The sequence below is a fragment of the Olea europaea genome, chromosome 21 (genome assembly GCF_002742605.1).
Source record: "Olea europaea var. sylvestris chromosome 21, O_europaea_v1, whole genome shotgun sequence".
NCBI classification, from domain to species: Eukaryota; Viridiplantae; Streptophyta; class Magnoliopsida; order Lamiales; family Oleaceae; genus Olea; species Olea europaea.
In genome coordinates, this window is record NC_036257.1 from 4,947,643 (window position 1) to 4,970,070 (window position 22,428).

Consider the following 22,428-nt stretch of genomic DNA (forward strand, 5'->3'; position numbering starts at 1 on the left):
ATCTCTTTCTCTTATTTGATCTACCAAACTGTGCTTCCATCGTGAATAACATCATAACACGTTTAATGCAAATCAAAAACAAATAATTCTTACATCACTTACAAAAGTGCCGAAAACATCCCTACCTTAACGCTTGGATTTGAATATCCTTTCACATTGAATAAGTAATAAAATATAGTGTACTTTTACCCCCTTTTTCAGAAAATTTTAGATTTAAAGGTTCATTGTTTATATGGAAAAGGGCAAAACAATTTTTATGTATAGGTATAATAGTTTGTGAGAGAAAATGTGTTTATAGAGGTTGTAGGAAATTTTTGCTTCTAACAAGATATAAGTGTATCAATTTGTAAGAAATAAAGTTTTATGTTCTAAGATAAAACTTCAACCTAAACATATATAAAATTCTAACACAACCATAACTCCCAAGTAAATTCAAATGGCTTTTTGGTTTAATCATTTGATTTCCAAACGTCAAATGTAAATTAAGATTCTAATACCACATACACGTAACTTACATAATTTTAAAAGGCAATCATGTTAATGAGAATTAATGAAATTAATCACTATTAGTTAATAAATTTTAAATAAATTAAAGGGGCATTTTCATAATTGTACAAAACTCCCATTCTAGAAAAAAAAAAGTCATTTTTATTATATATATAATTATATTAATAAAATAGTGAAAGATAACACTTTTCCTTTTATTAGAATTAATCAAATATTGCTAATTTAAAATTATTTTCTCTTGAGCCCAAATTACTTTATTTAGTATGAGCTACAAAATGAGTGTAATATTAATATATTTTATCAACTTCAAAAATACTTAAATATTCGATCCAAATAGTTTGCGATAAATTCTAAAAGTGCACATAAGCAAATAACTCACTTAAGGAGTTTGTCACTTCAACCTTTGAACTTTTAGTGTAACGGCGACTCTAGACATTTTCATTTGCTAAATGATCAATATTAAGTTTAGGGTAGCAACATGATAAATATAACTCAAATTATTTTCAAGCCTTGCAAGAAAATTTTATTTTAGAACGACACAAGATATATTTCTTGGTTGCTACAACCCGGAAATAATTAGAGAGAAATCTTACATTCTTAAATGATTTCATTGAAATCTTGATATCTCTTGAAATTTTCTTTCAATTCTCATGCAATCTTTCTAATGTGAATTATGCTCAATAGTTTTCTTTCAATTCTTTGGTTGAAATCTCTCAAGAAGATGAATTTGCCCTCTTCTCCAATATGATTCTCTCAATTTCTTGAGTTATTTGTTGCATAAAAGAGGCCCTATTATGTGTATGGGAAGTTCTGATTTTTACATGCCTCGAATCTAGGTCAAAGATATCATCCAAACCCTTGCCAAGTTGAGTTTTAATTGTATAAGAAAACCTGAGATGCGGCCAAAATCTTGTACTACCGCATAGATCACATGTTGAACTCCAGAATTTTCTCTGTAAGGTTGAATGCAACTGCAAGCCTTTTGAACTATGCGACTGCATAATTTAAGTTTTTTCTTCGTCGGATAACTTTCCGTATTTTGATTATAACTTTCTCTCTAGACGTCCGTTTGAGGCGATTCAAAGTGTGTTGGAAAGATATCTCAAAGAAATACAATTTTTCTTGAAGTAGATTTTTTCCAATTCAAACGTTTAGTATGCCAAAAATGGATCTCAAATAGAGACTAAAAATTTAGAGCATAACTTTTTCGCCTAAAAGTTGATATGTGATAATTCTTCGACTATATTTCATCCCTTTAACTTCTTTCCTTATCTAATTGACCCTCTATCCTCTCGAATCTTCATTGAAATGTTCAACATAACTTTTTAGTATTTGCACTTTGTCCTCAAACATTGATTTTGCTTTATTTCAGCCATTTTCTCTTGCAACTTGTTCCTTTAGCTTCTAGTCGTATCCATTTGAAGCCTAGGCATCTTCAATCTTCATTTCACCACCAGTCTCATTTACGGATTATTTGCAACTTGATCCCCATCTTTTGGATTTTACTCGTTTTAACGGATTTTCCTTTTGTATCTTTCAATTCTTTGTTCAACTATTGAACGTAACCTGTTTAACATAAAACACAACAATTTAGGACATATTTTGTAAAAAAAAAAAATAGCAAATATCACTATTTTAAGCTCAGAATAAGCGTATAAAATACATTTATCAAACACTTTCAAACTTAAATATTTGTTTGTCCTCAAATAAAATCATAAAATAAATAATGACAAACAATCATACGGAAATATTTTGTTAGACAATCCAGCTTTTTACTTCAAGATTCGAGATTCTAGTTTTAATTCCACATCAAAATCACACACAAAACCAATATCCATCGTACAATGCAAAATTGTCGTATGTGTGAAGATTTAAGTAATCAATCATGAATGCACAAGTTGTTTCTATTCCCAACCTTCTATGGTCAAATATATTATTTCATCTCTCATATGGTTTATACACCACCAATTACTTTTCTTTTCGCTCGTTTTTAGTATGTAATTTAAGGTTGAATTATTCATTATTATCTTCACCATTTATAGTTTAGGAGACTAGTTGAGAGTAAACACATCAATGAATAAGGATTCTCCAACTATTTGATTGCTTTGACCACCAAGACTCAACTAGGCTAATTTTCCTTCATCGAACGTTAAATTTGCTTAAGCAAGTGTTAGGGCTTAATCGAGACATTTAGTGTTTTTGATTTTTTCACGCACTTGCTTTTTTCTGATTTTCAAAGGTATTTTTTTCAAACATTTTCTTCCATAAGCTTTCTAGATGACCTATGTAACAAACTTTAGGCCAATTTTTGGGCACTAGGTTTTAAGATATTTTTGCAGGCTTATTTACTTGAATCATAAAGGTTTTAAAGAGAAGTTTCTCAAAATTATATGCCTTGATTAGTACAATGTCTCTTATCACACACCTATTCAAGTGGATCAACATCCAACTAAAGACTTTCGCTAATTTAATTCTGTTAGTCTAAGACAATCCGTACATAACTTTTTCAGACAAGGAATCCACATTCGCATTCGCATCTTTCCACAACAGTAAGAACACTTCCAAACTGTGCTAAATTTAGTCTAAGAGTAAATAGTTTAGTGTGGTTTAGGTTTGGGTTTGACATCTATGTTCAACTAAATCAACGTAACGAGCGTATAAATCAACTTATTACATCATGATGTAAAACTCAATTCTCAGTGCGTATAATATCAAATTCTGCAGCATGCATCCCTTTCATAGATCATAAACCAACATCAAATCTCATATTAAATCATCATTGTTGACCACATCATCTAATCCACACAAACACACATCCTAATAAAAGATTTTTTTTTTTTTTTGTATACTAAAACAAATATATGGAGTAAAAACACAAAAACATATTAAAAATCACAAACTCAAAGTTTTTTCCACCCCTAAACATAAAACCGACATTATCCTCAATGTCCTAAGGCAAAAGTAAAAATATAAGGGGTGGGGAGAAAAGGAAAAAAGTACTCCCCGAATTTTCTTTGGAATGTGTGAGGCATAGGTGCCAGCTAGACAATCTCCTTCATCATACTCTTCCCTTGGTCGCTGTTAGTTTGAGTGTTCCACGAAGTAATGGTCAATTAAACATTAAAGACCAAATAGTTTAGAACGTGTGCTACTTAACACAAACAATCAATATAACCAACAATAAATTTCGAGGGCCTAAAGTGGAAACATAATAGGATGATGATACCTTTCTAAATTTAAACGTGCCTAAATCTAATGCAAACTACTAATAAAAATAAACCTATATAATGTGGTATAGAAACCAAAATAAATAAAATGGTTGGAAAATTGGGTTGTCTCATAATCAGCACTTAATTTATAGTCTTTAGCTAATTTTACAACTTGATTATATTGGATTGTGGAGCTGGGAGAGTGACTTTTCTTTGTCATATTCACCATCCCAATATGCTTTTAAACGCTGGCCATTTATTTTGGAAGTGTCATTAAAAATATCTTAAGTCACCTCAAATGCTCTATGTGGAAAAACTTGGACAACTGTGAATGGTCGAGACCGTCTAGAGGTAATTTTTAGGGAAAGAGTTTCAGTTGAAAGTTGAACACCTTTTGACTTGGAGTGAACTCACGTCTCTGGATATACTTATCATGCAGTTTCTTGTCCTCTTCTTATAAATCTTTGCATTTTCATAATCATCCATCCAAAATTCATCTAATTTATTGAGCTGCAACATCCTATTTTCTTTAGCTAATATCAGGTCCATGTATGCTCAATGCCCCAACTCCACTGGAAGGTGACAAACTTTTCCAAACACAAGGCAATATGGTGACATGCCTATTGATGTTTTGTAAGCAGTTCTATATGCCCACAGTGCATCGTCAAGCTTTCTGGACCAATCAGTTCTTGAGCTATTCACTGCCATCTTGAGTATTCTTATTAGGTCCCTATTTAACACTTCCACTTGGCCACTTGTTTAGGAGTGATACGGTGTAGCAACCTGATGCTTCATCCCATATTTTGTTAACACTGACTCCAAAAGCCTATTGCAAAAGTGTTTACCTCCATCACTAATGATTGCTCTAGGGGTACCAAAGCATACCTATTTCAAAATATAATCAACTACAACCAACACATAATGATTGTCGTAGAAGGATGGAAATGTTCCCATAAAGTCGATCTCCCAAATGTCGAAGAGCTCCACTTCTAAAATCAAATTCAAAGGCATCTCATTCTTTTTGGATATTGTTTATGTACGTTAACATTGATCACAATGTTTCACATATTCATGAGCATCCTTAAATATTATTTACGTCATCTTATTCTTTTTGGAGATTGTCCATGTTCATGTCATTGATTGTAGAACCTTTGTGGCTATCTTAGAAGACCCAAAATGCCTCACATAAGCCAAAGAGTGACAACACTCCAGAATCTGAGAGATTTCCTCATTCGGCACACATCTTTGAATGGTCTGATCAGCATCCTCCTATATAATATGGGATCTGCCTAATGATAGTATTTCAACTTCAATAAGAACTTCTTCATTTATTGATGCATGAATTCAGGGAAAAGAACATATCATGGCCCATTGTCAACTGCAAATATACGATCATCAGGGAACAAACCTTTATATCAACCTCATCTTTCTATTTTGCCTATTCAAGCCTTAAAAGGTAGTCTGCTGTCACATTTTCACACCCTTTTTAATCTCAGATATCTAGATCAAACTCTTAACGGAGAAGTATCCACCGAATCACCCTAGGCTTTGTATCCTTTTTCGACATAGATATTTCAGGGCTGTATGATTTGTGTAGATAATTACCTTCTATCATATGAGATATGATTTGAATTTATCGAAATAAAAAACAATAGCTAGCAGCTCCTTTTCTATGGTTGCATAATTTAGTTGCCTCTGTCAAAGTCATGCTCATATAGTAGATGACATGGAGAATTTTATTATTTCTTTGACCCAATACCACCCCTGTTGCATAGCACTAGCATTATACATCAATTTAAATGGCAATTCACAGTCTGTTTTTAGAGTGTTGAAAGCTATCAAACACTCTTTCAAAAAGTTGAATGGTGTGTCACTTTCAAGCAAGTAAAAGTGACTTTGCGTTTTTGGAGAAATCCTTAATAAAGCTCTTATAGAACCCTGCATGGCCAAGGAAACTACATGCTCCCTTAACTAAAGTTGGTGGAGGTAGCTTCTCTATTACATGAATCTTTGCTTTATCCACCTTGATACCATCCACTAAAATCCTTTACCCAAGTACTATTTCTTCCTGCACCATGAAGTGGCACTCCTCCCAGTTTAGTACCAAATTCTTTTCCTCACATCGCTACAGGACCATTCCTAAATTTGAGAGGCAATTCTCAAATGATGAATCGAATCTTGAAAATTCATCCATGAAGACTTCAATAATTTTCTCCTCCATACTGAAAAGATTGTCATCATGCATCACTGAAATATGGCAAGGACATTACACAAACTGAATGGTATTCTTCTGTATGCAAAAGTACTGTAAGGACTGTAAATGTAGCCTTCTCCAGATCCTCTGGGGCCACTTTAATTTGATTATAACCCGAGTCCCCATTCAAGAAGTAGTAATGTGAATGTCCTGCTAGTCTTATCAATAACTGGTCGATAAAGGCAAGGAAAAGTGGTCTTTTCTTGTTGCATTGTTCAATTTACTTGTAGTCTATGTATACTCTCCATTCTTTCCCACTTGCTATCAGAGATCAGATAGATGATGCCTGCATCAAAGAGTTTCAGTACCTCTGCTCGTACGACATCCTTCATTGTGGGATTCAATCTACACAGATCTTCCACTGTTGGCATATACTCTTTCTCCATCAAAATTTTATGCATGCATATCGGTGGACTGATTCTTTTGATGTTTGATATAGACCATCCAATAACTGTTTTGTGTTTTCGTAGAACCCTTAGTAATCCCTACTCTTCCAACTCAATCACCTCATTTACAATGATCACGGAGAGTGTAGATGACTCTCTTAAATAAGCATACCTCAAATGTGATGGAAATTGTTTAAGCTTAAGATTTGGTGCTTTCTAGGTAGTCATTTACACGGCCCTATACTAAGTTCATCTGATGGGCGGAGTAGACTTCATAACGTAACCGATCTGGCTTATCTCTTCATCGATGATTTTTTATCTTGTAGGTGAATAAGAAGATTCTCCAGGTAGTCTTAAGGGTGCTTAAGAATAAAAGTCTCTTCCACAATCAAATACACCATATCAATGCGTAAACAGCTGTATGATTCTGTAGGATACTTGATAGCACTGAAAATGTTAAATGTTACTTGCTCATCATTTAGTCGCAACATCAATTATCCCCTATGAACATTTATTAAATCCCGACATGTTGCTAAGAACGGTCTTCCCAATATTAATGATACATCTTTGTCCTTTTCTAAAATTTCTAGAATGATGAAGTCTGTAGGATAAATAAATTTATTGACCTTCACCATTATGTCTTCAATGATTCCCATTGGGAATTTTATGGATCTGTCTGCCAACTGTAATGAGATCGATGTTACCTTTTCTTCTCCCAAGTTTAATTTCTTGAAAATAGAGTTAGGCATGAGGTTAATGCTAGAACCCAAATCACAGAAAACCTTATCAAATTTCATATTACCAATAGTACTAGGGATAATGAAACTCCTTGGATCCTTTAGTTTAGGTGGCAACTTATTCTATAAGATGGCACACATTCTTTATTCAGCATAATTGTCCCCGAATCCTCTAGCTTCTTCTTATTGGTAAGTATCTCCTTCATAAATTTCACATAGCTAGGTATTTGTGCAAGTGCATCCATAAATGATATGTTGATCTGCAACTTTTTGAATACCTCAAGAAATTTCGAGAACTGCTTGTCCAGCTTATGCTTCTATAGCCTATGTGGGAATGGGAGTGGTTGACCAATTTTTTTGGCAAGAGCAATTACCTTAATCGTTGGATCCTCTAATAATTTCTCTTGTTCTTTGTTTTGCTTAGAGTCCTCTAAGTACTCACCAACCATGGTAAGTACCTTATCTTTGTAGTAATTGGTCTCCTTACATTTATTTCAGGTAATTGTACCATGCCGCGAGTAGTTATAGCCTTTCAATGCTCCTAATGGTTTGTTTCAGTGTCACTGGGCAATGTTCTTTGTAGTTTTTTTTTTAGAGTTCCTTGGCTATTTATCCCATTTTATTTTTCAAATTGTTTATGGTAGTGCCCTGGACTTGCAAGATCTTATCTGTCCATTGCATATGTTGAGTGGATATTTATGTTAACTTAGTAACAAGATCTTCTAGTGAAGACTTCTTCTCATTTTGCTGAAATTGGAGTGGTGCGGCCTGTTGTGATGCAATCTGAGCTCCCTGATTATTACTCTATTGAAAGCCTAACAGGTGTTAGGATTTAGATTGTGTTGTTGTCTTTGAAAAGTTTTTAGTGTAGTTTACATCCTCCACGGCCTGAGCAAAAAGGGGATCCTACATTACCATCAACACTCTCGTAGTTTTCTCCACAATGTTTACATTTCAATCCCACAGTTTGGGTTGTACTCATCTGATCTAGCTTTTGTGCCAATGGTGCCAATTGTGCTGAAATTGGTGTGAAGAATCAACTTCGAATACCCCAATACTTTTTTTTTCACTTGTCCTTTCAGTAGGACAAAGTGCACTGGTGAATGCCAAATCTTCCATGATATGATAGACTTGGTTTGCAGTTCTTTTTGTGATAGAATCATCACACACAGAGTCTATGTTAGCCCTGCTAATCGAATTCAGACAAATGCAGAAGTATTACACCTAAAGCCACTTCTATAATCTTAGTTGTGGGAATTGGCGAAGTAAACCTTTATATCGTTCCTATGCTTCTGAATAGTATTCTGAGTCCAGTTGTTGCAAAGTAGTAATCTCGTCCCTCAGCTTTGCAATCCATTTCGGAGAGAAATATTTGTTAAAAAATTTCTGACTCAGTTGGTTCCATATGATGATGCTCTGCAGTGGACAAGTGTCTAACCACTCCCCTACTTAGTCCCTTAATGTGTATGGGAAGAGCCTTAGTCTGATTACTTTGCTTGAAACCCTTGGATATTCGATAGTTGCACACATGTTCAGAGATCTTGATATATGAGTGTTAAGATTTTTCGTAGCTCTCCCAAAGAATTGTAGTGCATTTTGGAACATGTTGATAATATCAATCCCCATGTGGAAGTTTGCCTTACCAAATGCCGAATATACTATACTGGATTGACTCTCGGGGAAACTATATATTCACCCATCAGCCTCGCGTTTTCATTAGCTGCATCTATATTCGGTTGTGCATCCCCCAGATTAGCCCCGATGGCTATTTGATTCAAATTTTCGTTTTCCATTTCTTTCTCTTTCTGGTGTGTTTCCAATCGTTGTCTTCTTCGAAGGTTGAATGTTCGTTCGATTTTCAGGTCAAATAGAGCAAGATCACCGATTCTCGAACTTTGCATACGTTGTCCTAAAATATTATCACGTGTTCTACACAATTATGTAAATTACATCAACAAAAAACTTTAGTTCTCTAATTAAATAAAAAATTCGATTGCCTTTCTTATCCAAACTAGTCATCGAATGTAAGAGACATAGACACGCAATAAAATTTTCCCAAAATCAAATCTTTTCCTTGAAAGATTATAAAACAAAAGCAACAATATATATTCTTGAACAAGACAAGAAATTGTTCGAAATTAAACCCCAAAGTATAAGTTAGATATAAATAAGAATGCTAACAACTTCACCATTTTAGCAAAACACAAAAAGGGTAAATCAAGAATAAAAAAGGCTGAACTCTTCAATCACATTTTACAATCTTCATTGCTTTATTAATTTTGAAATTATTTGGCAGTGCTTGGCTTCTTCAACAGTATGTCTATCAAAGATCCTAACTTTTAAGCACAGCCAAACATGGTTTAATCATATAATCAAACACGTGTTATCCTAACCATTTGTAGAAAATCTTACTTGAAATTTAGGTAGTCAAAACATTAACAGGTATGAATATCTTATTTTTTAAGTAAAAATAGTTGCTTTTCTAAAAGTACATTACCTTATTGTAAGAAAAGGTAATATTTCTAATTGCTATGAGTATAAATTTTTTAGCTTATCTTTCCTTCCAGATAACTTCTATCAATTAAACTATGCATTTATTGCAGAATTACTCTTCAATTATCACTGTTCATCCGAAGATAATTGATGGGAAACACGAAACCTTTATTATCGAATCATTTGTGGTGGATGTGCCTGAAGGTCACACTAAAGAAGGGACATGCTACTTTGTGAATGCTCTGATCAACTGCAACCTCAACTCTTTGGTCGATGTTTCAAAGCGAATAGCAATGCAGGTTTCAATGAAATCCATCAACCGATTCTGAATATGCATCAATGGTTGGCCGGCCGATGTTTAATGACAAGACATGTTAGTATTGATATGGTAAAATGACTAGATATCACCAATATGTGTCACCTAAACTTCGACTATGATCCCTAATTTTCTACCGTGGCAAAAATCTTCGACACTCTAAGAAATTCAATACTTTTTGTGAGGGAGGGAAATGAATACCTTCCAACACTACAAAAAGACTAAAAGATCTAATAAATAGGACTCAAAGTAGAAATGAGAATGAGATAAATGACAACCTACAATGCAACGGGAAGCAATTATAACAATGTCCAACAGGGGGTTATTATTATTATTATAATTCTTGAAATTTTTTTTTTTTTTTTTTTTTTTTAATATTCGATCGTCAAATCAACTCAATTTTTAAAATTCTTTCCATTACTTGTCATTTGGTCATCAAGTTATCTCTTGATCCAAACTAAGAATCTCATTATGGTTGACTTGCACTTGTCCCCTCGCATTGAAATTCATACTAAGATCTAGAAAAAGATGCATCTTCCCAAGTTACATTGTTAACTTGGCACTCTTGATGAACCAACACACTATCTTTAGAACCAATCATCATTTGGGCACTCTTGATGAACTTTATGACTACTCATCGTCGAAAAATTGCCTTGAAGATGAATAGTTGGGACAACTAATACAACACTGTTTTATAGTCAAAAGTAGCCCACAAATGCCAATATCAGAACACATGAAAAACCCAAAACCATGTCCCAAAGTGAGCCTCATGCGAGCATGGCCAAGCTTCAAGAAGTCGACCACCCTTTGTCCGAGCAATCTAGGGGAAAAAACAACACTCCAAATCCCCCTCTCCCTTCCTCCTCTGCATATATATAGGACGTATCAGAAGGAGCTCATATCACATGTAAATTTAAAATGGTTAATCACAATGGGGAAGAGCCAAATCGAAGGAGAAGAAATATAAAGGATATGAAATTAAAGAAGACATTACATTCCGAGCAAATTCTTGAAAAAAAAAAAAAAAAAAAAAGATAAAAAATTTGAGGCATTTCAAATTTCAATTCTGGTACTAGAATCAAAAATTGAACCGATACTACAAATTTATTTAAGTACCCATAATTGTTTAAGGGTTAAACAAAAACAATATGGACATATCATTTCAATTCGATTTTGATTTAGTTGGGTACATTTATCCATCTTGTATCCCCTATCCTATCCTAGTTGCTCTTCCTTGCCCTATATGGATTGGAAGGTTGTTGGCGGGAAGAAGAACAATGTGAAAGTAATATGAGATGGGATTTGTTTGTTTGTTTTTGTGTTTCTAATTGACATAATATAACAATTATCATTTCAACAAAAGATATTTTTAAGAGTTTTTATTTTTAAACAACATATTCTATCATTTGAATAATATCTATAAATTTAGAGAGTTAGAATTTTGAAATGCTTGAACAAGCTTTTTATATTTAACACTTAATTTTACCAGTTCTAAAAAATATTTATTGTTTTTCTCAATCTTTTATCTTAATTAATTTTTCTCTAAATTATTTTATATTTTTTCCTACATTGAAATTGAAACACTTTGAATGCATTTAATTATAAATTAAAATATTAACTTAAACAGTCTCTTGAAGCATGATTTTAATGGTTAACTGGAGAGTATCTCATATTTAAAGAGTAGTCAAGCCAATTAAAATCACAGTGGGTAGGGATGACAAAAAAATCTATTAAACTTGATACCTATGAGCCCCGCCCCATTCGAGTATTCAGGGCGGGTTTGGGGCAAGGAATTTTGCCCTGAGGTAGGTATATGGTGAGTACGTGTAACATCCACCTCGCGCCCTACCCAATTATTTTATTTTTCTCAAGAATTCAATAGTTTAAATGGAAAACTTTCACTAAATTTCATTAATTTTAGCTCTCGTTTGGCCCTCATTCTTGTCAAATTTTAATGGTTAGAACAGTGTTTTTTGAATGATGTGTGATTGAAAAAGAATGAATTTTTTTATTTGCGTGTAATATTATTTTATGAAAAATTGTGTGATTGAAAATATGAGAGAGAAAAAATGAGAACGAAAATAGGGTTAAACATGGGCTTAATAGAAAGATGGCAACTAAAATTATTTAAGGAATATGATAAACAATAAAAACCTTAATTTACCAAATATATTTGAATAATTTAATTTTTTAAAATAAATTAATTAATTAAAAAATTTAATAACTATATTATTGTTTCAATTTAATAAACGATGACAATAAAATGAATTATAAAAAATATAAAAAAAGGGTACATAAACGGGTAGAGGCCTCGTCTTGTCCCGCCTTACCTTAAACTGGTAACAGGACCGGTAAGAGATAGGAAAATGCCTTGTCCCAAACCCGTCCAATCCCAAGCCAATCTCATTGCCATCCCCAATAGTGGGGGATCTAAGTGCAAAATCCTATGAAGATTAAAGACAAATGCCATATTATTCATAAATCGAGGAGTTCTATTGTAGTTCTTCATGTATGCTCATGTTTGGCCTCCGCTAAATTAAAATTCATTTTTTTATCTCTTTTTATCAATAATATATTTTTTAATAAAATAATATTACACATAAACTTAAAAAAATTTAATTTCTTTTTAATCACTCATTTTTTTAAAAATTACTATTTATTTATTTCATTATAATTTAAAAATAATGAAGCCCAAACGGGGTATATACAGAGCTGCAATGTTCCAAACAAGATGAAAACTTGGGGAATAGAAGCTCCATGCGGATCCGATCCCCAGAAGCCCTAAAAGCCTTCCCTCCTTAAAAATTCCTCCTAGAAATTCGATTAACACGAAATCCAATGGAGTAGTTATCAAGAAATTCCAAGCCCGAAGTATTATTGAATCACCGTCGGTTGGTTGGAGACTAGATCGTAGGTAAGTACCGTTAATAGTTTTTGGGTTGGGAGAAATCACAATCGAAAACCGAATAAAGAAGAATGGGGAAGAAGAAGAAAAGAGGGGCTATGGATAAGGTATGGTGCTATTATTGTGACAGGGAGTTCGAAGACGAGAAGATATTGGTGCAGCACCAGAAGGCGAAGCACTTTAAATGTCACGTTTGTCACAAGAAGCTCTCAACCGCTGGCGGCATGGCCATACATGTCCTCCAAGTCCACAAGGAGCAAGTCTCCAAGTCTGTACCTTATTCTTTATTTTATTTTGCTTGGTGCTCAATTTTTAATTCCGTTTTCGATTTCATTTGTCAAAGCAAAGAGAATGTTATGGTTAACATGGATGAGTTTGGTTAAATATTTTGTTTTTTCGGTTGTGGAGCTAGCTAGGTTTTATGATGGGCTTTTCATTTTATGTATATTCACCTGTTCTATCCTCTTGACCTTTTTTTCTCTTTGGGAATGGATGAAGTCCTTTTTAGAATTTGCATTCCTTTTTCTGTTCTTCTTGTAATTGGTTTTGAGAGGGAAAATAACTGTCTGAGAAAGTTTTTGGAATTTTAAATAACATTTGATTTACATTATTAGAAAGATTCAGTATCCTCTGTGTGTATTTCCCTTCTTTTACTCCTTTTTTTTTTTTTTTTATTCCTTTTTCCATCTATCGGGATGGAGGAAATTCTGTTGTAGAGCTCGCATTTCTGTTTATATTATTTCCTGTAATAAGTTTTGAGAGAGAATATGACTATTGGAGAAAGATGCTGGTATTTTAAATAACATGTAAAGTGCATAATTTAGAAGGATAGGATTCAGTTACAAGTAAGTTTGGAACTAAGTTCATTTCTTGGAACTTGTGAATTTGTTAGCAGCAAAGTATTTAGTTTTGATAAGGCCAAGATCTCTGCTCAATTACAAGGTTTTAACAAGTGAAGCAAAGTTAGGAAAGGACGAGGAATTATATAATTAGGTTTAGATATCACAATAATGTGCACTGGAATAAGTTTAACTAAAAAAAAAAAATTGAGGTAATTTGTATCTATAATGTAATTTTTTATTTTTTATTATTGTTTTTCTTTTGATTAGTTCCTTTTATTCTAAAGTGAAATCTTTGTGAAGAGTCGCTCTCAAATTTCTTTGACTTGTTTTTGTTCTCTGTGATGTTTGTGTTGTTATTTTCACTTCTAATATTACATGATAGCATTTTCTCAGAGTTCCAAATGCTAAACCTGGGAGAGAGTCAACGGATATCGAAATATATGGAATGCAAGGAATTCCGCCTGATGTGTTGGCCACTCACTATGGAGAGGAAGGTATGCTTTTTATTGTTTTACCCTTTAAATCATATCTGTGTGCACCACAATCTTGTATTTTCCATATATTTTCCATATTTGCGCTAGTTCAAAAGTTATATCATGCTTACAACTTCTCCAAGTAGAACCTGAAAAATAAGGGAGCTATGTAGCAGCACTAGAGCATCTTTTCACTTCTACATGTGTGTTCTCATTCATAGAAAAGTAGAACATGTTTATCTGGTTTTCAGAAAACATATTGTCAGAAAACATATTTGCAAGACAATAACCTAAGTAAAAAGCATATATTGGTGTTTGAACGAGACTATAACTAGATGCTCCTTTACAGATGGTAGCATTGATTAATTGTGGATAGAAATTGGTATAAATTGGGGGGTTTGAGATTCGTCACTCATGTTTAGTTAGCTCATTTGATTTCTTCATTGTGGTTTGGGGAATCTGTGGTAAGCCTATTGTTTCTTTACAACTTGTAAATAAACGACATTTGATTCAAAATGGGAGATATGGTGACCTTGGTGCAAGAATTACTCAAAGGGGGTATGTGTTAAGGTCCTTGCCCACCTTTCATAAGTTTTTAAGTGCTACAGAAAATAGTATAATGGATCGATAGTTACTGGGTGCTTTCTCTTTGTGTACTTATGTGGTAGAGCTGAGTATTGTGGTTTGCATGTTAATGCTTTTTCTCCCAAACCCCCTTGCCCAAAAGACTAGCCAAAAAGAGTGACAAAATTTTGAAAAGGTATGTCTTATTTTAGTTCGTGAATTTGAAACATAAAACTGTTATGAATGTTCCTTCATTTGGTTGTTTTGTTTTATTGTTATTTTTTGACTTTTCATTAGTTGAAGGTCCTGATCTATCAAAAGGTGCACCTCTTGTCTCCTTTTTAAGAATAAAAGGGTACTCATTTATCAAAATGTCTCTTCTAGTCACTTTTCATTAGTAATGCATACATCACTTTTTTTTTTCTTATTGTCATGCTTATTGGTTTTTATCCATTAGACATCTGGATGACTGGTTCTGGTAAGTATTTTCTTTCAATGATGGTACAAAGAGTATTTGTTTTGTTCAATTGAAGTGGTCTCATTTGATACCCCTTTTTTTCTTTTCATTTTTTTCCAGAGGAAGATACTCCTTCGAAAACAGCCAAAGTTGAAATTACATCAGCCCAAATGGTTGGTGGCATGGTTCCAGGATCATTAGGTGTTGGGTTTCCTCCTCGGGCAAATTTGGGAACAATGCCACCACTGTAGGTTCTTGTATCATTACTCATACTGATTCAATTGTTGATTGTGTCTTTGACCATGCTCTATGATGGACCCACTTGGGTTTGTCCAACATGATACGTGACGGAATATCGTGTTGGACACATAGACACGTGATTTATATATATATATATATATATATATATATTTTTTAAGTACTGAAACTACATGTCGATCACCTACATGTTGCTTAAATTTTTTAATTCATTTATATAGTATAAATTAGTTTTATACTAGTTATTAATTTTTCTTGTTGAAATCTTTTAATTGAGCACCTATTTGTTATATAATAAGAACTTGAGTTAAAAATATAAAATTTTCTGGTAAATTTAAAGAAAAATTATCACTATATAGTGTCGGACTTTTGGTATCCAATACGGCAATATGCCTTGGACATGCACATGCCACCCTAATTGAAGTGTCCGTGCAACAGAGACTATGCTGTTATGGGGTGTTAATGATGGTCTGGTGATGTATGGAAACATTTTAAAATGACAACTAAGGAGAGTTCTAGTCCATATATCTGCCCCTTTTACCAAGTATTGAAACGGTTGAATTGAATCCATGTTGGTTAGGAATATACAATAACTTCTTCTTGTTGTTGCTTTACTAGCCTGAAAAGAGCAATGTTGTTCAAATTTCATTTCCCACACTGGCATCCTTTTCCCCTTTGAAATGGTTGATGCTTGTGCTTGTGCTTGTGTTTGTGATTTTCCATTTTGGTTGCTGCATTAACTGGTTTTTTTGTGCCTTTTTTAGTAATGAAAAAACACCACTCAATTCTTTCCCCCTATCGTAACCATTGCCATACCTGAGCGAACTTTCTAACAGGATATTTTTCATGTGTTGCAGTTATAATCCTGCAATTCCTATGCCTGCTGGTAGGTGGCCTGTTTTACCTCGCCCACAACCTTGGTATCCACAAAATCCTGCTGTTTCAGTTCCACCACCTGCACCGATGACACAACAGCCCTTGTTTCCTGTACAGAATGCCAGGCCTCCTGTGCCACCTGCAACATCCGCTGTGCTTCAACAATCAATGCCAAATACTCCTCCTGGGATGTCTGCAGCTTCTCCTGTTCCTGTATCCCAACCTTTATTCCCTGTTGTTCCTATCAACAATTTTCCTCAAAATTCACCATTTTCTGCACCTATGCCTCCAAATAGCATTGCATTAAGCTCTTCTGCAGGACTTAACAGCGCAGATCCAAACATGGGTAGTTACACTTCGGCTACTAATAGTTATCATGGCTCTGGCACTCCAGGTATATATATATATATATATATTTTCTTAATCTCTGTTTTCACAGTTTTTCCTGCAGGATTTCGTATTGTATTTGTTGTTATTTGCTGGAGTGGAAATGTGGCATTTTGTTATATTTTTTCTTTACCTTGTGGAAAAGCGATTTTATAAATGTAAATCTTTTTCGTGAAGTTACCACAGAAGCTCTGACTTCAGCAGGAAAGTTTGTGGATATCTTTGCTTTTTGCTGTTCTTTTGGCAACTTTATATACCAGAGTCTCAGAACAAAATTGGTTGGGATGTTCAAATTCTTTTCACTTGATATCAACTTCTGTGCCTGAGTCTATTGTGTCGTTGCCCACAGTTAACAAGGATTATTCGATAAAAACCTTAAAATTGTTTATTATAAATGCGTTCAAGTATATATTCTAGTTATGATGAGACATTTCTATGATTATAGCATGTTAGAATAAAATCTTAATAACGAGGGAGTGAAAATGGTTTATTGTGTTAGTTAATTTGTAGTCGTTGGGAGATCCAAGTGACGTCTTATTCTGTAACACTCGAAATCCTTCCCATTTCTTCACTCGTTAGAAAACTCGAAACTATTTTTTATCAACAAAGTCTCCAACTGTTTTGACTTAGAACTTGCGCATGCAAAAATATGTAATATTATGACTGGAATCAACTAGACATGAATCCTTTAAGAATTTCTTGTATGCACCGGAAAAAGGTTCTAAAGCTGAAACTCGTACTGATACAAGACTGATTATGAATAGTTAATTTATCCTCGAGCAGTGACAAACAATTCCTAATGTGTCAGTCGTATTTGGAAAACAGTGAATTGATTCAATGTTTAGAATTTAGAACTTGTGGTGTCCCTTAATATCTCATGGCAACCAGGGCGAAAAGGGGGAAAAAATGAAAAAGAAAAATAGTAATAGTCTATTGGTCATGTAACTAAAACCCTTCCCAGAGAATCGTATATCTTCTGGCTTTTCTGGCAGAATTCCATTGAAAAGAAGTTTTTAGTGACAATTGGATGTGAATTATGGTATTATATTAGCGGTTGACTTTTGAGTCATGGCATCTTTTCCCAATGATTATAATCGTGGATAGAGTTCTGCATAATGTAGGTATAGGAAGCTCCTAGTAACTGATTGGAGTTCTGTTATGAGGATTCTCCTGTGCATAACTAGTATAACTAGTAATGCTAATTTTTTCCGATGATCTCTTGCTTTATCAATGTTCGTGTTGCTATGACTGGCTGGATTTATGGAAATAAAAATTGACTCATGTTTCCCTCCTGCTTTTTGATAAATAAAAAGTAATTAATGTTTTTCAGATATATAATCTTTTAAGGGCTTTCTGGTATTTCTCTCTTATTGTTAACTAAGAGTTGGTAATTATCCATGTATTGATGCCGGAAAATATAGGTGAGAATCTGCATCTGTTTGGTGCTGTCCACATTTTTCTTAACATGCATTTTTTTCCAATTGTTTAGCTGCTGCAATATCAGTAAATTCACATTCTTATGCCTCTGGTCCAAATACTGGTGGCCCTTCAATTGGACCACCTCCTATAATTGCAAACAAGGCTTCAGCTATGCACCCTGCAACTAACGAGGTCTACTTAGTCTGGGATGATGAAGCTATGTCCATGGTTAGTAGTTCTTTTCTAAAGTTTTGTAAGTTGCCTCTTCACTCTTCTCCTTTGGTTGGCGTCGTCACGTTTACTTGTGAAATTTTACAGGAGGAAAGAAGAATGTCCTTGTTGAAGTATCAGGTGCATGATGAAACTAGCCAGGTAAGTCATAATGAGTTTGTACTCAAATTCTTTCGTATGGATATGGAGTTGAGTTGCTCAACCATCCAGGTGCTCATGCATTGCTTCTTGTTTCCAATTTCTCTTGTTTACGCCTTGTTTGATTTTTATTAAGGTCCCTGTGTGTGTACTCAAATTTGTTTTGCTTCCCCTAAAATCGAGAACATGTCTGAGCAATTTGCTCAAAGTATGTCTCTACTTTTTCTTAACTCTGTTGATTTGATGGAATATTTTATCTATTTTGGCCCCGTTGGCAAGCAATCCCACCGATTTTGTGGTCAACAAAGGTTCGAGTAGGTATTCTCATTATCTTCTCTGTAGTTAGTAATTTAATTCTGACAAGAATGCTGCAATCAACTCCAGGACTCTCCAAACTAGCATCATACAACATTAAGATGAGTGTACGTTTACGTTTTAATTTCATGAATTCACCTTGTACTTGATTCATAATGTATTTGGGTTTGGGTGAAACAAGTACACACCAAACAGATTTTTGCTCATTCGTATCGTCATACAATGTTTTTTAAGATCGAACTTGAACTCAAACGTGGCCCAGGTCAGCTCCTTTTGCAGAATTTGGTATCAACTAAAAACATGTTTTAAAATTTGACTGCAGATTATTTGATTAGCGATTGTCTCCGTCCTGATATCTTTTAACTGGATTTTGTGTCACAGATGAGCTCAATTGATGCTGCAATTGACAGAAGAATATCAGAAAGCAGGCTTTTTAGCGAGAAAGGAAATGCTGGTCGCATGGCTTTTTAGTGGTGGTGGCTGGTTCTAATCAAGTGCTGAAACACTGGGAATCTTCGCAGGTTCCAGCTCAAAATCTGCTGCTTCAACATTGGAGTTCATGTTTACTTGTATTATTTATAGGAGAAAGTCATGCCTTTTTTTTTTATTGTGGACTACAGATTTCTCTCTATTTTATCTTAGAATTTTACAGTCGGATCAGTTGTTTAGTATTTTATTTAAATTACAGATTTAGTTTGCCTTGAACAATAATTTATGTTGTATCTTGAATCAAAGATGATTCTTAGCAGTTTAAGCTTCTCTTCCACACTGATTTTTTAGTTGATGTTATGTGCTGGGTTTATCTTGATGTCACTATGTCAAGGTGTCTTGCTTGCTCAGTCTTCTTTCTAGCACAGGTTTGGTTCTGGTGACGACGATGGATTTTACGACGTCGTTCAGGTTTTAAGCTGGTGGCTGGAAATGAAAGTTCACATGCTTGTGTTTTCTTTGTTTGAATTCTAGTTGGAATGGATGAGATGGTTTTGCTGGGGGAATCGAACAAAGTAGAGGTAAAATAAGAGATTATGACAAGGTTCTAAACTGTTTGGAATTTCCTCACTTTATTTTTGAAGAAAAACTTAATCCTTTAGAATTCTATCCTGTGAGTGTCAAATTTGAATCGAACAAAGTAGAGGTAAAATAAGAGATTATGACAAGGTTCTAAACTGTTTGGAATTTCCTCACTTTATTTTTGAAGAAATGGGGTGTTCCTTTATTCACCAGTCTGCAAAATTCTGACCTCAATTTCTTCTGCAATAGAGAACTTCTTTAGAATTCTGTCTTGTGAGTGTCAAATTGAAATCATTCAAGTAGAAGAGTAACATGTTGATTTCCTTCCTCAGCGTCTTGATAATTATTGATTGATACATTCGATTTTCTTTGTATTGTGCCAATTTGTTTATCTCAATTTCCTCTACGTACATTTTAAGGCCATCTCAATTTTATGTTAATATGAAGAAAATGCTTTCTAAATATTTTCATCTTCTTTACCCTGTTTCGAGGCTTTCGAACTTGATCGTCGAAGGGGAATGACCGAACGGATAATCGGCTCAATAGAAATAGGTATTTCTATTAATCGAATGATAATATTGGATTTTGAAGTCAACCAATTGTATCGTTGACGTGTTCCGTTCATGGTTCCCATGATTTGAGTTGTCGATATATTTTTGTGATGAAGAGTAAGATAAAATAGAGCATCGAATTCACGATAACTAATTATATACTTATTTTATTTTAGTTAAAACTAGCTTTAACTCGAAACATAAAGTTTTGAAGTATGTTTTTTAAGATACATTTAATTATCTACTAAAAATAAGCAATAAAAAATGAAAATAAATCTTAGCATTTAATCAAATCACTATAGACGTTAGAATTTCGATTCTACCATATTTAATAGACTTTTAATCTTCAATTACTAGTTCACAATCAACTCTAGATTGGTGTTGATAATTAAATATTCCTTAGGTTAACATTCTCTCCCAAACAATATTCTAAAAAGTGTGTCTAGATGCTATGCTTGGCAAAACGTCACATCTTGGCAACGAGTGAGAAATTAAGCAATCAGCTGTCAAATTGATTTTTTAATGTGTGCCTAGAAGTGATTTACTATTTTTTTATTTTCTTTTTCTAAAAAGCCTTATATTTAACTTTAATTTTAAATTTTTAAATGACTATCTGGACAAAAGTAAAAAGTCAAAATACATTAAAAAATTTCAAACAAAGCAATGGCCAATAGAAAATTGAAAAAGCAATGAAGCTCGATTGCTCCAAATCCAATTTGCCTTCCTCAACGGGGTTCAAGTAAGAACTTCAATTTTGGGGAAGACTGAAGACATTACATTAACTAGTTATTTGATTTCAAAATAAATATTCTTGGACATTTGGTGTAGTTGTTGAATACTAATTTTTATTTATTTATTATCTAGTTGAAAGTTGAAACTATAAAAAAATAGTCTAATTTTTACATTTCTCGAAAATTTGAAAATTATATAATTGTAAGAATTACTAAGTAAATATAGTATTTTATAAATTTAGATGTTTATTATGTCTTATTTTAATAATTAATTAATTTTTAGAATGATTAAAATTTTTAAATAATATAAAAAATAAGAAAACACTTTTTTATGCCTAGACTTTGTTTAGACTCACCTAAGCTATTAAAGTTTGAAGATTGGCCTCCACATCTAATCATGTTTTACACTTTTTAGAACATTGCCTGAGATACATAGATCCAATTTTTATATGCGCTCTAACTTTATCTTTATGAAAGGATGCGAATAAATAAAAATATAGGACAAAGCTGAAATATTATTAAAGATTGCACTAAGTGTTGACTTCAAAAAATGTCGTCAACAGAATCCTGGCCACTTCCCCTCTAAACCTGCACACTGAACACTGAACACTTCATTAAGAGGCAAAGGTCTTCGATCGAGAAAAAGGTTCGACTACTGTTTGCACTCCAATGATCAAATCAACAACTGGATGAAGAGAAAATAAAGAGTGCAAGAATCGGGAGATGGAAATTGGCTAGAGTTTTTAGAAACATGCCTTAAAATGAAAATAGATTCACATATATATAGAAAAGGACACGGGCCTGGTGGGCTTGGTGAGATAAGGGGCCTTGTCCAAGTCCAATACGAGGCCCAATATGAAATATTTTATAGGTATAACACTAAATGGAAGTATCTCTGGTATCTAGTGTTGTTTATTTTCATATGATAATTTACACCGAACATCTCAGAATCTAAATCTCAAACACATTGAATGGTGATCAAACATTAAAACAAAAAGGGAAATTACAAATAAAAAAACAATCACAAGAATTTAAACTGAAAATGATCAATTAATTAATCAGCAGGTAACAAGGTTTAATCGTAAATGCTAATCACAAAGGGTTTAGCACAATATTCTTGAATTGCAAGAAAACTATTTGGATGAGAATACATTATTAGGATTTGAAAACAATGGAAGAAAAATAGACAAATCTTCAATCTTCAAATCTTTTCAATGCATCTTGAATAATCTTCCTTGCTCTGAGTCCAAGAAATACAGATGATTTCTTCAATGAGAAAGTTACTGTGTTTTGCATCTTATTCTCCCGTAATGTCTCTCAGGAATTTTATGTATGATTATATGTATCTCTACCCTTTATTTTGTTGTA

At 33.5% G+C, this 22,428-nt stretch overlaps 1 protein-coding gene across 3 annotated transcripts; it reads left to right on the plus strand.

The window, feature by feature from the left end:
* The first annotated feature begins 12,600 nt into the window (after positions 1-12,600).
* Positions 12,601-19,533, plus strand: LOC111370436 (protein SUPPRESSOR OF FRI 4-like). 3 transcript variants are annotated; one of them, XM_022992139.1, is made up of 7 exons: positions 12,601-12,816; positions 12,938-13,075; positions 14,043-14,143; positions 15,264-15,390; positions 16,259-16,671; positions 18,154-18,311; positions 18,402-19,533. In XM_022992139.1, exons 2-7 carry the CDS (start codon positions 13,032-13,034, stop codon positions 18,585-18,587), a joined length of 1,029 nt encoding a protein of 342 aa, XP_022847907.1. In that variant the 5' UTR covers positions 12,601-12,816; positions 12,938-13,031; the 3' UTR covers positions 18,588-19,533. The 3 variants fall into 3 exon arrangements, with proteins under 3 accessions (XP_022847907.1, XP_022847906.1, XP_022847905.1); XM_022992138.1 differs by having other exon boundaries at positions 12,614-13,075; positions 18,402-18,455; positions 19,149-19,531; XM_022992137.1 differs by having other exon boundaries at positions 12,614-13,075.
* Positions 19,534-22,428: the final 2,895 nt, after the last annotated feature.